The sequence below is a fragment of the Phocoena sinus genome, chromosome X (genome assembly GCF_008692025.1).
Source record: "Phocoena sinus isolate mPhoSin1 chromosome X, mPhoSin1.pri, whole genome shotgun sequence".
Taxonomy (NCBI): Eukaryota; Metazoa; Chordata; class Mammalia; order Artiodactyla; family Phocoenidae; genus Phocoena; species Phocoena sinus.
In genome coordinates this window covers 110,830,564-110,843,721 of record NC_045784.1, presented here as the reverse complement: position 1 = coordinate 110,843,721, position 13,158 = coordinate 110,830,564, and the positions used below count along the sequence as shown (strand labels likewise).

The 13,158-nt window shown below is 36.8% G+C and overlaps 1 protein-coding gene across 6 annotated transcripts in view; it reads right to left on the bottom strand.

Annotated features, from left to right (window-relative positions):
- Positions 1-13,158, bottom strand: part of SLC25A14 (solute carrier family 25 member 14) — a 37,303-nt gene that overhangs the window by 14,186 nt on the left and 9,959 nt on the right. For all 6 annotated transcript variants that reach the window (XM_032620917.1, XM_032620922.1, XM_032620920.1 and 3 more), the window contains 4 exons: positions 11,464-11,549; positions 8,095-8,190; positions 3,216-3,340; positions 2,285-2,420 (listed from right to left, as the gene is read on the bottom strand). In XM_032620917.1, the coding sequence (XP_032476808.1) occupies positions 2,285-2,420; positions 3,216-3,340; positions 8,095-8,190; positions 11,464-11,549 (443 nt within the window). The remainder of the gene's footprint in view (positions 1-2,284; positions 2,421-3,215; positions 3,341-8,094; positions 8,191-11,463; positions 11,550-13,158) is intronic.

The following is a 13,158-nucleotide window of genomic DNA, read 5'->3' as shown; positions in this document are numbered from 1 at the left end:
TTTTTTTTTTTTTGGCCGCACCACATGGCTTGTGGGATTTTAGTTCCCCAACAGTAGACTGAACCCGCACCCTCAGCAGTGAAAGCACAGAGTCCTAACCACTAGACCGCCAGGGAATTCCCTGAAGTGTTACCTTTTGGTGTCTCTCCTGGGTTCCTCGTCTGCCAAGCCCTTAAAGTTGGTATTTCCCCAGAGTTCTTTCCTTGGCCCCACTTCTCTCTATACCAGTGACTGTCAAGTGGAAGGGTGAGCATGTCAGAAATAGAAAGGGGGTCTTTTGCCAAACTCTACTCCCCAGGGTATGAGAATCACTGCTTCTGTGAATCACTGTTAATGAATGGAAGGAGTTTTATAATACTCCAGTGTGCTAGGAAAGCAAAAAAGCTGTGAACTCCTCTACCTGCTCTCCTTGGCCTCCCCCTCCAGTTATGTAACACCTGTACACTACTGCTTCCCCAGGTTCTTATCTACACCCCTGAACTCTCCCCCAAGTTAAGACTAAGATATCCAAATATATTTACTGGGTGTTCCTCAAAATATCCAAAACTGTGATGTCTCCCACAAAACCTGCTCCTCTTCCTGTAATGCCTCTGTCAATGAATGTCACTACATGGTCACCAAGGCCAAAAACTGGGAAGTTATCTTTGACATCTTCTTTCTCCCACACCTCTCCACATCAAGTCAACAAAATCCTGTTGACTTTATCAACTAAATTATTCTCAACTCTATCCCCACTATTCATGCTCAAGTTCAGGCTCTCATCATCTCTTGCTCAGACTACTATAAGAGCCTTCTAATCAGTTTCCCTTCTCTAGGTCAGTGGTTCTCAAAGTGTGGTCCCAGACTAGCAGCATCAGTACTGCCTGGGAACTGGTTAGAAATGCAAATTCCCAGGTTCTTCTCCAAACTTATTGAATCAGAATCTGGTGATGAGGCCCAGCCACCTGCATATTAACAAGCCTTCCAGGCAGTTCAGATGCATGTTAAAGTTTTAAGAACCACTGTTCCAGGCTTATCCCCTTAGATTAATGGTTTTCAACCTTGGGCGAACATTGCAATCACCTGAGGAGTTTTCAAAATACTGATAACCTGGCTCCCACCCCAGGCGTTCTGAGGTCATTGGTTTAAGGTGGGTGCAGAAGCTGTGACTGTTCCCCAGGTGATTGCAGTGTGCATCTAAGATTGAGAACAACTGTCTCCACAAAGCCAGCTTGATCTATTTAAAACGTAAATCTGACCTGATTAAAATCTTTCAATAGCTCCTCATCAAGTGAAAGAATAAGTCCAAGCATCTCAGCATAGCATTCAATATCCTTTATAACCTAACTAACCCTCACCCACCAACATGAGGAAGGCACCACAGTGTGAAGAATGTTGGGTTGAAGCCAATGGTCTAAGTTGAAATCCCAGCTCTCCCACTTACTAGCTGTGAAACCTTGGGCAGGTTAGCACTTAATCTCTTAGCACTTCAGTATGCTGTAATGGTGAGAATTAAATGAATGAATACATGTAAGTCTCATTAGGACAGTCCCCGATACACAGTAAAGCACTGAACAGATGTGAGCTACTATTATTTTAGATGCCTCCATCTACAGGAAACCTATCCCAAATTTCCAAATTGGACTAAAATTTCCTCCCATAGACCCCTGAGTTTACCACTTGACAAGATGTGTTGATTATCTGTTTGTATACATGTGGTACACTGTAATTTCTCTGTACGTACTAAAATGGTGCCTGATTGATAATAGTTGTTAACTAAACTGAGAAACCATATGACAATATCATATTTTAGCTCCAAATTTGTTTTTTGCAGAAGTATTATCATGAATGATTATATAATATATAATACATGTATGATATTCAGCTTCCTACAAACATAACATAGCAGAAACTTTCAAAGCCAAACCGTGAACAATAGTACAATGCTGAACAGAAACCAAGTACCAGATTTTCTATTATAGCATCTCTGCCTTGTTTGAAATGGGCAAATGTGGGATAATGTTAAGTCCTTTCTATCAGTAATTCTACATGGTGCTATTGATAAAAGTATCCTGCAGTCTTAAGCATTCAAACTGGAATAATAATATTAAGGACCACTGTGCATCAGCAGATTGCCAAGGGGACAGCTTTCCTACCTAAGAATTACTCTGAGAGGCTACTAAAAATAGACATAATGATTCTTCCACCTTCAGAATGAAATGCAGCAACTAAGAATAAAGACTGCAAGAAGGTCTGAGACATCAAAGAAAATTAAAAATACAATCCAAGTTCACAGTGTGCGTACCTTTAAAATACCATCCAAAGTGCCCTTGTAGAGGTCCACATGTCCCACAATTGCCCTCTGGTTCATCATGCGAGTTCGAACCACATCAACTGGATTGGAAGCCAGAGCCCCAGCCAAGCCGCACGTAAAGCTGGAACTAAAGATAAAAACTTTAAGAAGACAGACTGCCCCACTTCCACCTCTGCCCGCTTAAACTGAAATTAGTCCAAATATAAATGTACAATGAGTCAGACTCATCAAATAAAACCTGGCACTTGCCCTTTCATTACAATCTAAAAAGAAAGGAAATATTTACTAATCTTTACATTATTCAGAAGTTGTCCCCTTCACTTTTCAATCCAAAATTCAGATAGCCTTTTTTTTTAAGGGGACAGTTTATATAAGTCTAGCAAGTTCCCTAAGCAGGAAGTATTATGCATCATCTATTAGTTATGTAAATTTTTCAAACCACAGCATCATACGCCAAGTGCATTTGAGTAGTAAAATATCATAAAAGTTTCAAGATGAAGAAAACGTAGGATGAAATTAGCAACAGTCTTCAGCCCAAAACTGTGGTTTTGTTTCACAGGCCCTATAAAATTTCACCCTTTTATTCCGTTTCTCATTGAGAAAATTTGCTTTCTGATCCAAAATTAACCAAAGCAAATAACAGATGAGTTTATTAGATACAGAGGCTGTGTATGAACAAATGCAAATCCTACAGACCTCTGATAGGCTACTGTATTAGACACTGCCCCCAAGTACCAAAGTGCCCATAGCATCTGGAATCTCTGTACCTGTATCAGAAGGCTTGAAGTTCTGGTGATGAGAGAGAAAAAGGTATTTAGACCATATGTACCCATTATCAATTCTACCTGAGGACTTCAGTGAAAGATGCTTTTTGTGCTTAAAGTACTGAATATATGGAATGAGTACAACCTAGCATACTTACACAAAGTGAGTTAAGATTGTGTCTCCCACCACCCCTGACAATATTAAGTGCTTCTTCGTAATGTCATAGACTGGTAGCTCTACTCCCACAACGATGGCAGCCCGCTGAGCAGTTGGGACAACACCCTACAAAATATAAGTGACATGAGACACCAAGGAAATACACTGGTAGTGACATAAGTCTAAAAGTGAACAAAGTAAGTCAGGAATTAAAAAATAACAGAAAAAATCCAAGTCTGAAGTATAGGGGTTATTACTCCTTCAAATCAATAGCTAATACTGGAACATTTATAAATTTCCAACTCACTTACTGTACTAAAAAATAAAACCATTGATATGACACCCAAAGCACAAGCAACGAAAGAAAAAATAGATAAATGGGACTTTATCACAATTAAACATTTTTGTGATTCAAAGGATACCATCAAGAAAGTGAAAAGATGACCCACACAACGGGAGAAAATATTTGCAAATCATATATCTGGACTAGTATATATCATATATTATACATGGACTAGTATCCAAAATAAAGAACTCTTACAACTCAACAATAAAAAGACAAACAACCCAATTAAAAAATGGGCAAAAGATCTAAATAGACATTTCCCCAAAGAAGATAAACACTTATACACTGCTGGTGGGAATACAATATATGGCAGCCACTGTGATAAACACTTTGGCAATTCCTCAAAAGTTAAACATAGAATTACTACATGACCTAGCAATTTCCCATCTAGATACATACCCAAGAAAATTATAAACATATGTTTATCCAAAAACTTGTACATGAACGTTCATAACAGCATTATTCATAATAGCCAAAAAGTACAAACCACCCAAATGCTTATTAATTGATGAAGGGATAAACAAAATGTGGTATATACATACAATGGAATTATTATTCAGCCATAAAAAGAAATGAAGTACTGATAAATGCTAAAACATAGATGAAACTTAAAAACAGTACGTTAAACTAAAGAAGCTAGTCATAAATGCCACATATTGTATAATTCCATTTACATGAAATGCCAGAATTGGTAAATCTATAGAGACAGAAACTAGATTAGTGGTTGTCTAGGTTTGGGAAGGTTGGAGGTCATGGGAAGTGACCATTAATGGATATGGGGTTTCTTTTTGTGGTGATAAAAATGTTCTAAACTTAGACAGTGGTGATGGTTGCACAAGTCTGTGGATATCCAAAAAACATTAAATTGTACACTTTAAGATGGCAAATTTTTATGGTATATGAATTATCTCGATAAAGGTGTTATTAAAAATAAAACCCGGAAGCAAAAGTCAGTAGGGAGAAAAGAGCTTTCAAGTTTATTTCACAGAATTTAGGATGTGCAGAAAGGACACACTAGGATGACAGCAAAGGTATGATGCAGCCAGGGAGAAGGCCAAGGCAAAGGAGTACCTCCTTATGAGTCCTCCTGTGATAACACTACCAGCTTTTCACTCACTAGTACAGTATTCCTATCACAGCTCACATTACAACATAGGGCTGCCAGAGCATTAAAAGTCCTGTTTTTGAAGAATATGAATGATATGAGAAAATGCCTACAACGCTGAAGAAGGTAAGACATAAAATTACTTATAGTATTATTCTAACTTTGGGGGAAAAGGTATACAAACACATGCCAAATTTTTGTAAAAATTTTCACAAGGAATGTTTTACTTTTACAATTGTGTTTAAATTTAAATATCATTTAAAAAACTGAAAATAATATACCATGGGGGACAACTGCTTTCTGTGATACCTGTTATAATTAAAGAGTTCAATCATCTCTAAATTCCCAAACTCCATTTATAAAGTGGAAGTGATGTAGCTGTGCTGTCATCAGGAGATGTTTGATTCTGCTGATCAGGCTGGCTGGCCCAGCAGTACCTTCCTCTCTGATCCTTCCACCTGCTCAACTCTGTTAGAAGATGGCCTCAGAAGACTAATTTGGTGAACCGTAAGGCCCCACAGGCTGAATTCAGGTCACAGACATGTTTTGTGTGGCCTACACAGTGTTTCTTGAAAGGCTGAATTAGCTGTCAACATAAAACAAAAACAAAACCACAGGAATGGATATTTCACACAGGAATGCAAATTTCCAGCTTCTCTTGAAAGCCCAGAAAATTTGGCCACACTGGATTCACGTGGTGTACGACAGCAATGAACAGGGCAAGTGCTCTCCAGTTCACTACTCTACTGTCTGTCCAACTCTGACCTAAGTGCCAGTTACTCTTTATTACTGTACTCCTGTTGTTATTTCTTACAATGGAGTTTGGAAGAAAGTGAAGTGTTTCCAGTGAAAGTGAAATGTTTCCAGTACCTATGTTACAATCAAAGCAGGAAAACAAAATACAGACATGTGTTTGAAGAAAAATGTAAACATATTTCCTTGTTGAAATGAAAAAAAGATTCCCATATTTTAATATGTAAATAATACATGTCTGTGTCAAAAGAATACATAACACAATATACTTCACTTCTCCTTACATGCCTGGATGAAGTAAGTAGCCTGGATCATAAAAGTAGCTATGTCCAGTTCCTCAAAAAATTAAACATAGAATTACCATACAATCCAGCAATCCTACTTTTGGGTATATACACAAAAGAATTGACATCAGTCTTGAAGAGGTATCTGCACATCCATGTTCACAGCAGCATTATTCACAAGAGTCAAGATACAGAAACAAACTAAATGTCCATTAATGTATGAATGGATTAACAAAATGTAGTATACGCATATAATGGAATGTTATTCAGCCTTAAAAAGGAAATTCTGACACATGTGACAACATGAATGAACCTTGAGGACATTATGCTAAGTAAGGACATTATGCTAAGAAATAAGCCAGTAATAAAAAGACAAACTGTATGATTCCACTTATATGAGGTACCCAGAACCATCAAATTCATAGAGAGATAATAAAAGGCTGGTGGCCAGGGGCTAAGGGAAGAGGAAACACGGAGTTGTTGTTTAATGGGTACAGAGTTCCAGTTTTGCAGGATGAAAAGAATTCTGGAGACTGATTGTACAAAAATGTGATATTTTATATGTATTTTAACACAATTAAAAGATTATTTTTAATTAAAAACAAAGTAGCTATGTTCCCCTGACAAAATCTCCAATTATTGTTCTGTCTTTGTCTTTTCCTTAGCCTTAGTTTGTGAAAAAAGTTCTAGTTAGTTCCATTTTCTGGTTTTAAATTAGACTAATCAAGAAAGTGTACCTTGGAACTTCCCTGGCAGTCCAGTGGTTAAGACGCCACACTTCCACTGCAGGGGCGCGGGTTCGATCCCTGGTCAGGGAACTAAGATCCCGCACGCCGTGCAGTGTGGCAAAAGAAAGAAAGAAAGGAAGGAAGGAAGGAAGAGGAAAAGAAAGTGTACCTCCAAGTGCTTTTTATCAAAAAGCAAACGTCAAGGATCATTAACGGATGCTAAGATCATTTGGTGAAAGGTCATTAAGTAATAGGATATATGCACGTTGTTAGAATATTACCCTACAAATTACTTGCTAATTGCAAAGGGGGAAAAAAAACGTATCTTTTACTATGATAAGACCTTGTAGGGATCATCTTAACAAGTAAACGAACTTGGCATCACCAATTTTGGGACAAACTAACATTTTGTGTCTCTTGCTGTGATGCATATGAAATAGTGTCATCTATGAAGTTCTCTTACCAGAAATGTTTAACATGCATCTAATCAAGCCAACAGATCTAACTTCTAGCTTACAGGAAATACAGGGGAAATGCAAGGAAACATTTTATATAAGAAAACTGACCTGACCTCATCAATAAAGGAAATTTGAATATGGACTAGGTATTAGATATTAGGGACTTATTAATTTTCTTAGGTGTGACAATGGTATTGTTATTATGTAGGAGAATGTCCTTATTCTTAGGAGATGCATAATGAAGTACTTAGGGGAGTAAAACGATGTCTGCAACTTCCTTTCAAATAGTTTAGGAAAAAAAGAAAAGAGAGAGACTCATTAGATATTTAAACAAAAAAAAGAGTGTGCACGTGTGTGTGTGTGTGTGTGTGTGTGTATGGGTATGTGTGTGCATGTGTGTATATACATAAGTAGATAAAGCAAATAGGGCCAAACTTTGAGTCATTTAATCCAGCTATGTAGGTGTTCATTGTTCTGTTTTTCCAACTTGTCTGTATGTTTGAAAATTTTTATAGTAAGTAGTTAGGGAACATTATAAAGAAATAATAAAAGCAAAGCTCTCTCTTTTAAGAGTCTATTAATGGATTTCCCATTCTACTCTCTACTACTAGTAGTCTTATTTAATATTACAATCCTAAGTGATTAAAACGATAAAAAAGTTACAGGAACAAAAATATTTTAAAAAGTATAGATAGAAGACTGGAACATAATACGACAAAATGTTAACAGTGATATCTCTAGCTAGTGGGACTACTGGATATTTTTATCTTTTATATACTTTCTCAACATTTTATAGTATATCTTTTACCTTTTGTAATGTTAAAAAAGTTGTTTTAGGCAATAACTTTTGATCATAAACACTACAGAGACTACCATAAACATACATTGCTGTGTTAATACAAAACTGGCAAAAATATAGATTGAAAAGTTAAACTCACTGTGAATTTGAACAAACCAAAATGGCTATCTCAAACAATATAACTTCTCTCACACATACAATCCCCAAACATTAAGCAGAAATAAAGACGACTGATAAGTTTTGGTCCTTTCATAGCTGATAAGGAGCTTCTTACCTTATTTTTTAGGTTACCAAGAATCTTACATAGTATAAGGTGACAATTCACAATTTTATGGCTTTATATAAAAGGTAATTTTTGCAAATTCTAGCAACTGTGTAAAGAATAATACCAAGAAAAGAGTACTCACCCTCCACAGACCCCTGGTACCTTCTTGTTGGTATATATCAATAAAGCTGCCAATCATGCTGCCTTGGAACAAGCTTCCTTGAGCCTGCATTCGAATCTAAAATCAGAAGAGGTGAACATTTTATTTTGACAGAGAACCAAAATGAGATGTTTCACTCATTTAAAATGAAAAAAACAGTATTTGGGAATTAAAAATCAGCTTACTATTATGATGAAATTAATGACTTAAGCTACATATAGAAAGAATGTAATTTGTGTCAAAGTATATTTTATAAAGACGATTTTTATCAGCCTCACATTCCTCATACTAAGTCCATCATTTCTGGAGTTGGAAGAAACTTTGGGGAAAAGAAAGAATGAGTACTCTGTAGGGGTAGAAAATAATCCATTTAAACTACGATTAGTTTAGTGAAAAACTATAAACAACCTATATGTCCAAAAATAACAACAAAGGATTAGCTGCATAAACTATGATACATCCATTTAAGGGAATACTATGCAGCCATAAAATTTTATTGTAGAATAATATTTGTGGATATTGGAAAATGTCAACAATTAATTGCTAAATAGAAAAAGCAGGTTGCAAAGCAGTATGTATGGTATATCATTTTTATCAAAAACATGTAGACTTAAAAATAACCATATGTTCAACAAAGAGACTGACTGAACATACACACCCAAATGTTGACAGTGGCTTACGTCTAAGTGATGAAGCTCCAAGTGGGCACTTTTCTCTTTTGTGGTTTTTTCTGCCTTCCACTTTTTACTACATTGAACATGCATTGCTTATTGAAGTATAAAAAGCAGGAAAAAAGTTTAAAAATATAATTTAATGCTTACAAGACCTTAAATTGAGTTTTACTTGTAAAAAGCATGACACTGTATTCTGCAAAGTAGCCTTTGAGAGGCACAAGAAAGGAGATACAGCATTAAAAGGCCATGTAAAAGATTTGGTACAATTTCCACCAAATGCACATATAGATCATAGTAGTCAGTCACTAAGTACTAGTGGCCCAAATGTAGGCCTGATTTTCATGGAGCACAACTCTAGGTTTTAATAAATGCTCTTGGTAAATCATGTTACAGCAGCATGTTTTTATGTGGAAAGTCAACTGCTACTACTAAGAGTTTTGAAATAAAACCTAAACCAAATTAAAATGGAATAGAAACTATCACAAAGACAAATTGAAACCACAAATATCCTATGGTAAGTAGAAGACTTCTTTATGCAGGTGATTCCTGACCAGGGCTGGGATGAGGGTGAGACAAGTGTGGCACCTTCCTCAGGCACAAAATGTAGTGGGGGGGGGTTGTAAAAAACCTCAGTAATCCAGATAAATAATATCTTACTGTGATATTTTTAAAAATCAAAATTAATACACAAAAACCCATGATGAACCAAGTATCAAAACTGTAATTAAAGACAGATCCAACAGGGCAGGATTAGAGTGAGTGAGATGGATTGTACAAAATATTGCTATTTTGTTCATGAATTTTTCACATTCATTTTAATTTTTGAAAAATATTGCATAAAAATGTTATTTCTCTTGATTATTGAGTTTTTTGGCACACCCTTACATTTTGCACCCAAGGGGAGTATCTCCCTTGTCCTAGTCTTGGCCCTGTTCCTGAGCAGTCTTGAAGGATAAATTCATGAGGAAAGGAGGAAAAGGCATTGCAGGCAAAAAGAGAACTACATGCACAAAGGCAAGGAAGTGGCACGTAGTTCAGAGAAAGATCTATTCAAGAATAAATGAAAGGATTAAACAGCCCAACTGTGATTATAACTCCTATATAGGATTGTGACTACCCCCAACCCTCCACATCCCAGCACCACTCACCACTCAGCCCTGCCTAAGGATATGAAAGGAAAAGGGAGATTGTAGCATTGGTCAATGGTTGTAATTGTACCAGACAGGTCAGAGCAACAGGAAATTGAAGTGAATCACTTATATGATTAAGTTTAGGACCCTGATGGATAACAAAGGAAGTTTTAGGGAATTAACTATTATTGTTCTTGAAAAGCACATTCTAATCAGTGTAATTATATTGCACATATTTTAGAGTTTTAGGATATAGTCAATTATCTTCAAAATACTTGTTCTGTAAATCTAAAGTGATATAAAAATTCTGTAGCTAAAGTATTCTCAATTTAACCCAGAAATGTCATTTCATATCATTTCTTCATCAACCACCACTGGTTTCTTTCATGTGTGTTGTTTTTCAAGTCACTCTCTCGGTTCTCAAAACTCTGAATCACAATAGATCTCCCCTCCACCAACCTAGCCACTTGTGGTTTCAAATAAATAAAACATATGTTCTCTTACTCTTTTTTCTCACATTCCCCCTAAAATGATTTTTAAAAACTTGGGATCCTCTTACACATTTTAATCATATATTTAGTGCTTTTAATTATCATAAGTGTAAATGAGTTAATAAGTAAAAAAGTTAACGATATTATCTCAAAAATAAGATGCAGATTGCTATTATTAGATTAAGTTAGATTATTAGATTAAGATATAGATTGATATCATTGATATTATTAAATAAATGTTTCATTCTGAATTTTGATAAAATCTGAAAGAAATTCAATCACGTTGTAAAAAAACTCAGCACCACTAACCTATACTGTTCTGGTTCTGAATTCAGAATATCTCTAATAGGCCAAAATATATCATTTTAAAGCCAAATCTCATTCTTAATAGAAATATGGATAAGACAGGAAAAGATAGCGACATTATAGATTTACAGTATTTCAATTAGTTATTAAAGGAGGCTTCTCTAAAAACTGTATTTCACTTTATCCCTTTGTCTGATACTCCAGGTTACACCACAGGTCAATATACCATACTGTGATTTGGAATGGGTGGGGGAATGTGCCTTTCTTTTGTAAAGTGGGGCAAGGGCTGTTCTAAACACAAGCTCATTTTCAGATCAGTTTTTGAGAAGGGTACAAAGAAAGTAAGGGATCTGGAAATTGATTCCCTTAAAATTGCATAGCCCACCCCAAAAAATTGCATAGCCCCCTTGGAAAGAACCTATAAAGGTTTGCATACTCTAGTTTGAAGACCAATGGATTAATGCACATCATAATAAACCGACTACTATTTATTAAGCATCAACTACCTACCAAGTACAATGATAACGGTTTACATATATTATCTTTAATCCTTAACAACCCTATGCAATACATACTGAATTATCTTCATTTTACAAATGAAGAAACTGAGGCTTAAAGCAGTTAAGTGATTTGCCCAAGGTTTTACAGCTGGCAAGGGACGGAGTGGGGATCTGAGCCCAAATCTGACTCAAAGCTCATGCTCTTTTCGTGTCACACTGCATACATCCAACGCTGCCAGACTTCTCTTACCTTTAGCACATCGGTGGGATTGGCTATAGTGGAAGATATCACTCCTGACACTACCCCACATATCATATTAATTAAAAGAGTTTCATCTGTAAAAATGAACAAAAAAAAGAAAGGTCTGCTTGTAAGAGGTACCAGTTTCTGAGAACAGAGTGCTGAGCTATCAGAAAAAGGGCACCATGTCAGAGAACTGACTACAGAAATGAACCACAAAGCTTATGAAAATAAAGAAACTCAAATATTTCTAGGTTCCAAATCAGTACTGAAACATATAAAATTAAAATAGATATTTCTAAAACACACTGGAATATATCCTATTATTCTGTATAACTGCCAATATTCCATATAAATTCAGAATGTGCTATTTCTCCTTCAATCATTTCAAACATCTAAAGAAAAAAATTTTTAAGTCTTTTTCTGGAGAATCATCAACTCTAAAGACTCAGGAACCGGGCTTCCCTGGTGGCGCAGTGGTTGAGAGTCCGCCTGCCGATGCAGGGGACACGGGCTCGTGCCCCGGTCTGGGAAGATCCCACATGCTGCGGAGCAGCTGGGCCCGTGAGCCATGGCCGCTGAGCCTGCGCGTCCGGAGCCTGTGCTCTGCAACGGGAGATGCCACAACAGTGAGAGGCCCGCGTACCGTAAAAAAAAAAAAAAAAGACTCAGGAACCGAATGTTAAAGGATAAAATCTTATGTCTAATAGGAAAAAAAGTACCTAAATATTAATTTTAATTGGCCATATTATCTACTAGCCTCTATTTATTGACAGAAGATTTCTGTAGTTAAATGTGGCAAAACTAGTCATTTGGAACTAAATCCTCTCAGCTAGAAAAAAGAACAAAGAAACCACAGAGCATATTGTTCTAAAATTCAATCTTCACCATGCCTCCTCACCATAGCGAGCCTACAAGTTAAAAACTAGGTAAACCAGTCTTCCCTGGTGGTGCAGTGGTTGAGAGTCCACCTGCCGATGCAGGGCACACGGGTTCGTGTCCCGGTCTGGGAAGATCCCACATGCCGCGGAGCGGCTGGGCCCGTGAGCCATGGCCGCTGAGCCTGCGCGTCCGGAGCCTGTGCTCCACAACAGGAGAGGCCACGACAGTGAGAGGCCCGCGTACCGCAAAAAGGCTCCAGAAAAAGTTGACTTAGACAATAAAGCAATTCAAAGGACATTACCAACCGAAAAGCTCTCCAGCTGTCCCCAACTATGCAACAGCCTCAGGCCTGTAGTAAAATAACCATTTTAGTATAGTATCCAGCTGAAAAAGCTACAGCAGCAAATAGACATATGGTAATGCTGAATGTGGGTTACGGTGGCCATATTTTGTATATATATAAAACTACTCTACCTGACCAAAGCTTATCAAAACCCACAGCTAGAGGATTCCTTATAGTTGAAGTCCTCTTGTAGATGAGAACAGCATTAATTTTCTCAACAAGTTTGCTCCATGTTCTCTCTGTGATGACCAGAAGCCTTTTTTTGTTCGTTTGATAGGAAAAGGGACAAACTTGAAGAGCAGGTCCCTCTAACCTTATACATCACCTCTGCAAGGATTAATCCCAAATCAGTACAAGCTTATTTTGTCCTTGCAATGACTGCTACCCATTCTCAGGCACCCTGTGATGAACACTTCTCATTAAGCATGATTTCAACAATCCCTTTGAGTGTTACCTTAAAAGAGAATAAGGAGTCTTAT